Source organism: Citrus clementina, unplaced genomic scaffold (genome assembly GCF_000493195.1).
Source record: "Citrus clementina cultivar Clemenules unplaced genomic scaffold, Citrus_clementina_v1.0 scaffold_4, whole genome shotgun sequence".
Lineage (NCBI taxonomy): Eukaryota > Viridiplantae > Streptophyta > Magnoliopsida > Sapindales > Rutaceae > Citrus > Citrus x clementina.
In genome coordinates this window covers 22,118,479-22,125,719 of record NW_006262274.1, presented here as the reverse complement: position 1 = coordinate 22,125,719, position 7,241 = coordinate 22,118,479, and the positions used below count along the sequence as shown (strand labels likewise).

General features: G+C 38.4%; 1 protein-coding gene across 1 annotated transcript; it reads right to left on the bottom strand.

Annotated features, from left to right (window-relative positions):
* Positions 1 to 1,026: 1,026 nt before the first annotated feature.
* LOC18044437 (eukaryotic translation initiation factor 4B2) lies at positions 1,027 to 6,873 on the bottom strand. Its single transcript, XM_006438173.2, has 3 exons — positions 5,516 to 6,873; positions 2,254 to 2,658; positions 1,027 to 1,441 (listed from the first exon to the last, which is right to left on the bottom strand). The coding sequence occupies exons 1-3, from the start codon at positions 6,652 to 6,654 to the stop codon at positions 1,417 to 1,419; spliced, it is 1,569 nt and encodes a 522-aa protein (XP_006438236.1). The 5' UTR covers positions 6,655 to 6,873; the 3' UTR covers positions 1,027 to 1,416.
* Between the last annotated feature and the right edge of the window lie 368 nt (positions 6,874 to 7,241).

Below are 7,241 nucleotides of genomic sequence, written 5' to 3'. Positions count from 1 at the left end.
GCTGACGTTACCAAATATCAAATTCAAAGCTTTGAAATTCTTGACCTTGTTCACTGTCGGATCAATCCAAGGCCCTTTCCGTCTCCAGCTGATGCTGCTATCTCATGCATGGACAGCTTCAACCTGGGCTACTCGCATTTCCCTTCTAAGCAAAAATCTGCTTCTGCTTAAGTGCTATAGTCCAATTATAGCAATTAATAACTGAACTATGTTATGATAATCTTTAGTAAGCTTAAATTTAATATAGTAACGACAAGCGCCATCTCTGTTGGTTTTATTGTTCTCATATATGTTTGCACTTTCATGCATGCAATGCAACCAATCATCTGTTGGTGCAAACTTGCGAAGTTAATGAATAGTCAGACACTTGGCAAAACATCAAACATTAAAGGCTCATCTGTTGTGCAAAGGCCATTATAAATACGTAGCCCCCTTTGCAATTGAGAATTTAATGAAAACTCATGGAGGGTTCTGCTGCTTTCGTCTCACACTTCCTTCCTTAATTTCTCTGTCACTTTAAACTTTGGCTTATTTATATTATTCGTATTATTTATTTGGTTGCTTCCATTAGATTCATAGAAAGTACATGATTATTTATCATTTTTCAGTTTAGCTTAATAACAAAACAACTCAATCTCTCCCTGTTCATGTAAACAAGATTCAAGATCTCTTACTTTCAACATATGAAACTTCACCAACTCAATTAATTAACACCCACCATAACAACTGCATCATTACAATTAGTAATCGTTTTTTTCTTTTCTTTTATTCTTTTTAAATAAAGTAATACACGATTTTTTTTTAAGAACAGATAAAAAAAAAAACAAACCTGCAGGGTCCAGCTTTTATTTATTTCTCGCAATTTGTATGATACAACAATATCATGAAGAGCTTAAGAGGTGCAGGTTTTAATCGCTTAGAAGGTTGCTGGCTCCAGGGAACATGTTCCTTTAGTACCCGCATTATTTATAGAATGGTCTTTTAATCAATTCAGAGTTGCCCAGATAAATAGGGTAAAAAAAACAGTAGCAAGAGATTAAAATTTATAGATAAGAGTAGCATCCACTTACAGAATAAACCAAAGATTTAACTGTATAACACTCAAAACGACTGTCACAAAAATTGAACTAGCGAGCCCCACATTGTTCAATAAAATTGAGTCCTAAGAACAATACAGGCTCATGCCTCAGAACAGACAAAAAAGTGGGGAAAATTTTTGCAATTTTACATTAGTTTCAACTTCAAGAAGTAACAAATAGATCAACGCAAGATTTTGCTGACGCCGGTTCTCAATAGTCCTAGCTCCATTTCTCTAGAGCAAAAACAAGCGATAGATTAAAATAAGTCAGAGAAAATATTATTTGTTTCTGATCTGCCAAAATGCATGGGAGATAATAAATCTACACCGCCAGTTGTTCACCATCTCTCTCTTGAACTTTGCCTGCCACAAATAGGGCACACAACATTAGTCACGTCTGAGATATTACAATCAGATCCAGAACACTAGAATCTGAAGCAAAGAACACAGCAGTAAGATTATGTACTGTCATTAATATTGTATAGGAAGACCATGATTAGAGAAATTTGGGGGATACGGAAGTAGACGCTAATAACTTAACAGTTGAAAATGGAGTAGAGTTTTAAAAAAGGCCTAATGAGGCCATTTTAACATAAATTTATTTGAAAAATAATAGATCAAGTGTCATTGACAGTTTTAATATCAAAAAAAGAAAAAGAAAAGAAAAATAGAAACAGCAAAGTGCATTAACCAATAAAGAAAAAATCTTTACATGTGGATTGTGGTAACAGTTGTCCACATTATCATCGAAAAAAGCCAAATGGAAAAACGAAACTGAACAAAAATCTTCCAATGAGAAAGCCCCAAAAGGGCTCCACTGAAATAAAACTTGGAACGCCTACAATTTTGTAATCATACACTAATTGACAACTAATTCAGAATTCTTTATACAACATCGTTACTGAACGATTTTCAGTCTTAAATTTCTTTTACTTGAAAATTACTAGCAAAGATATCAGCATTCCATGTCCGAAATTAAAACTATTTTATATATTATGATACGCAAGGGAATGCAATCCAAGATGTTGAGAAATATGAGTTCATACTTCATACATCCCTCAGATCTTCCATTCTCCAACATTTAGAAAGATACAAAATAAAAGAAGAGGCGACAGGCCAGCCACCCTGCTAAGATCGAAAACAAGACCAGGAAAACATGAAAAAATGCACTTTACCTGTCCAAGTCTCTGCTGCCCAGAAATCCTCTTTCTCTGCCTTGAAATGCTCTCCTGTCATCTCCAAGCCTTGTCCACGCATCCCCCATGCCCCGTGAACGAGGTCTATCCAAGGATTCCATGCTCCTAGAATCATCAAATGACCCAGAATGGGAAGGCGGTCTCTCAAGAAAGCCGGCTGCCCTACCTGCTCCAGAACCAGGCCTTTCGGCTTTTGGCCCAAACCGAACTTTGCTATCCAAATCTCTGACAAGCATTTCCAGTTCCTGTTCTTTGCTAAGTATATTATCATGCAGACTGGGTTGCTCTCCTCCAGACTCTTGCAGTGATTCCCTGTTAATCTCAAGTTCCTTTTTTAAATAATCGATTTCTTCTTTCAACGTCTTTTCTTCCTCAGTTTCAGGCCTGAAACATTTACATTACATTAGAGGCCAATACATGACAAGTACACTGTAGATCACCCAATCAAGTATCAGCAGTGAGTTTGACACCAAAGAAATAAGAACTCCAAAAGGCATTGACATTGAGACTAAATGTTGAGATTCCGGAATAAGAATCAGGTTTTAAAATGATTAAGCAAAATCTATGGATCATCCACACATTGGCTAAGCCAATCTTACAAGTTAAGAGAGATGGATCAATTAGGTTACCAGGCAAGGCTTCACGTGCAGCTATGCTAGACCCAAGTGATCATGCTAGTTGCTGCAATATATAACAATTATATACGTTATGTAACAAATGCCGAATTCCAGGAGAGCTCAGCAATCAAGTGGCTTAAACTACAGGCCACTGGAATCAGGTGCAAATTATCTCTATCATACACTTGCATGCACAGGCACGTATTGAGCAGCCAAGACAAAGAGAACCCAGAGGTTAGGAGTAAAAGAGAGAAAACTTTAGTTTCTTTGATCTTCACAAAAACATACTGCCAATAATTAGCAACTCAAGTAGGCCTTGACTCACATATGGGCATGTGATGTGATACAACATAAACTTCAGGGCAGATCCAGTTCCACTGGACTATTCCCCAATATTAATAAGCCAAAGGATTTAACTTGCCAAATAAATGAGGTAATCTGATTCATTCAAAAATTATGATAAAACACAAAACTTAAATCAAAGCAAAAAGTAACTCTTTAAAAGACAAAAAGTTTGCTCATAACAAAGAGGTAGTTTATATCACGAAGCTTGATAAACGTGTCAATACTCAGAAAGACACCAAGATGCATTAACATTACTCACTAATAATACGAAGGAAAAGACACCGTGTGACACATGCAATGGAACTCGCATAACAAGTCAAAACCCACAACAGATAGTCAAGGAAGATATTTTTCCTAGCCTACAATTGTATCAGTTGAATCTAATAGGAAAAAGAAAATGGATGCAATTATTCTCTCCCACCAAACAAGGGAAAAAAATGTAGGCCACCAGTTTGAACAATAAGCTAGAAAACATAAACAAAATCTGACAAGGAAATGTGTCAGCAATCTGACCAAGTTGCCCTTCATGTTTTGTCTTTGCATGCTAATCGTGGTTGGTCAACGCCACAATTCAACATATAAACAAAAAGCTATCTTGTATTAAACTTTCAAAACAGTAAATTCATAGCCCATATTGTGCAGCACAGTGAAACTCAGGGCTTAATTTGTATCATCAAAAACCACTGTTCAACCATAAACAAAATCTGACAAGGAAATGCAAATAAAGGCAATCGTTTACAACATGAAAGGAATGATAGTAGCTGCTTTACATGCATCTAGTAGGTAATAGCTATTAATAGTAATTTTCATCAGGACACTTTATGACTTATGTAAAGTACCAGGAAGACGTTCCATAAATCAGTTCCACATGACCTGTTTTCAGGTTCATATACTTCACTTCATAGGGCACAAATAGATCCAATTCACAAACTATTAGCTAAGACGTCTTTGCATTTTCCAATATGGGAAAGTTATCAAAGACAACTGCCTCAGTGTATTCGGCATATGCTAGAAAACATAACTAATGTATTATGATCAGAAAAGCTACCCTAAAGGGTGTGAAGATATTTCTTTATAGCCTTAGGGGCTGCTTGTTTTCTTGACTTAATGGCTAAATTGACTTGATTTCAATCAATTAAGTCATTAAGTCCGTTTGTTTCTTCAACTTAATGAAAATCTTCAGTCATTAAGTTATTAAGCCAATTTTTTTTTAACCTTTTTGTTTAATCTAAAAAGTCTAAATGATATCATTAAAAGAGATTCTCCAAAATATTCCTATCTAATTAATTAATTTTCATCCTTACCTAAATAAAATTTAATAAATAACATTATTATCCATCTCTAGAACTTGCGATAATATAGTGTTTCGCTATTATTATTTTTATCTTTTTATTTTCTTCAAATTAGCATTATTTATCTTCACAATCTTTTATGAATACTTTCCATATAAAAACATCATAAGCTACAATAAAATTGATTAACCTATACTAATTTAGAATAGAAAAAGTTGTACTGAATTGAACATTATGATAATATATTATCTTATTTAAGTCCTTTGATATGCTTATTATTTGTTTAACATGTATAATTTGTAAGGACACAAAAGTAAAAATATCAGCTTTCAAATTTTTTAAGTTAAAAAAAACAACTTAATATTTGTTTCTAGCAATGCAGACAAAAAAACAAACATATCATTCACATTCAGACATTCAACTCTATTCATAATTCAGGTCTATTAAAATTTCAGATATTAAAAAAAAACAAAAGAAAGCCACCTTAGTCTTCAACAACTTATTATAAATAAAAAACCATTGGACCAGCTCAAATCACATTGATGGCAATAATCACCAGCCATTTCAAGAAAAGGCCTACCAAATGAAATTTTAGAAAGTATTACATCATTAATACAATATAAACCAACAAACAAGGTTTGTTAGTCAAATCATTATGCATGGACCAGAAGATCCAGCTAACTGGGAAAAACAATCACATGACATTACAGCTCCAGGATGAAAATGGCTCCAAACTGTTAATGTATTGTCATCCTCAGCAATTATTCGTTATGTCACATTTCAAAATGTTACCAGTGAACACTACGTCCTCTGATCGTTCTAACATCAATTAAGAAACCAAAATCACCCCACTGAAACAATCACATAATTACAATCAGACAATCTCCACCAACAACATTTAATGACAAACACACCAACACCAAAGCTAATATAGCAGTGCAGTTACTTGCAATGGACAAATAGAGAATGCAATATGAAAACACAAACCTATCAACCCTGCGCCGCTCCAATTCAAGATCAATCTTACGCCAATCCTGACCCCGTTCCTCCAACAAAACTTCCCTAGGCTTAGCATCTCCAAATGGATTCACCTTTGGCCTACTCGGCTTCACCACATTCTCCAATCCCTGCAGCCCCTGACTCTCCGACCTGCTCGATTGGGCACTTGAGGGCCTGCTCGAGTGCGCACTTGTGGGTCGACTCGTGGCCTTCTTTGTTTCCATCTCCATTTCCAGTTTCTTCCAATCCAATCCCTTCTCCGCCAATACCTCTTCTCTTGGCCTTGCTGCTCCAAAAGGATTTGGTCTATTCGTCTTCACGACAACTGTATCATTAGCCTCCAGTTTCGGCGGATCCAAATTCAATCTGGACCGTTCATGAGGATATCCTCCACCACCACCACGAGTCCATCGATCAGGTTCCGGCACGGTTTCACGAGCAAATCCAGAGCCAAATGTAGAGGATCTGGCGGGCATAATCGGTTTCTTGGCAGTTGTCCAGTTATCAACTTCATCGGCACGTGAGAAACCACCGCCAGAACCTAAACCGCCGTACCGATTTTGACGGGCAGAATCCTGGGAATGTAACGGCTGAAATGGTTTCTTGGCCATCGCCCAATTATCGACTTCGTCGGCTCTCGAAGGTTGGTCCAAATCCGAAACCCTAGGAGGTGGACCCCTGCGTTGTGGATGCTCTTCGTCGAATCCGCCATACGGTCGTCTATTACCACCTCCCCATGAGTCGTTGCGGTCTCCCATGCCCATGGTTCGTGAGGGCCGGCCGTAGGAGGAGAAGCCGCCGCCGAGGCGACCGTGCTGCATTTCCTCAGCAGAGCGTTCTCTGGGAGCAGTAGGGAGGTGGATCATCTCGTTGGGCGTGAGGCGGTTGGAGGAGCGGTCAGGTGCGCCGGAGGCGGAGTATGCGCCCATGGTGAATTCCGATAGAGACATTTTCTTCTTCTTGGGCTTGGCGCTAACGGCTTCTTTCAGGCTAGGAAAGCTTTGCGACTCGGCGGGCGTTGCGGCGCCTCCGGATGCAGCTGCTGCGGCTGCGGCTTCACGTTCTTCGGCTTCGGCTCGCTCGGCCTCGGCGGCCCAGGCGCCGATATTACCCCATTTTTTGGACATCTTTAAGATGAAGAGATCTGATGCTGGTTTGCGAAATTAATTTTTAAAAATTGATTTGATTTATCTTGAGCTGGGGCTCCGTTAGTGGAGCCGTAGCTCCGACAGCATGCGATTGCAAAGATGAGTTAACGGTTGTTGTTGTATGCTAGTTTTGAACGAAATTTTAGTTTCTTTTTTTTTTCCTCTTTTTTTCCTTTCAACAGCGAAATGAAGGGAAAAAAAAAATGTAACACTAAGAGTGTAGAGATGAAATAAAATGTGAAACAAAATGTAACAAAGGGGAGGGTGGGGCGGTGAGAGAGAGAGAGAGCGTGTGTTGGTATTGGGAGGTCACGTGACCACGCGCGTGTTCGGGGAGTGGTTAGCACGGTACAATCAGAGAGAGATTGTAGCTCCCGGCTAGTGGGATCGTGAGAATGTGTTTAAACTGTGTTTGTGGGGCCAAGATTGTGTGTCTTCCACTTCGAATCAAACGGTCAGGATGCTCTCTTGACAAGGCCGTTTGAGCGTCAGTGCTAAATGATGGCTGTGATAAATGAATCACTTGTGCGGATGATGAGATATTTCACCGTTAGATGGTTTGGACA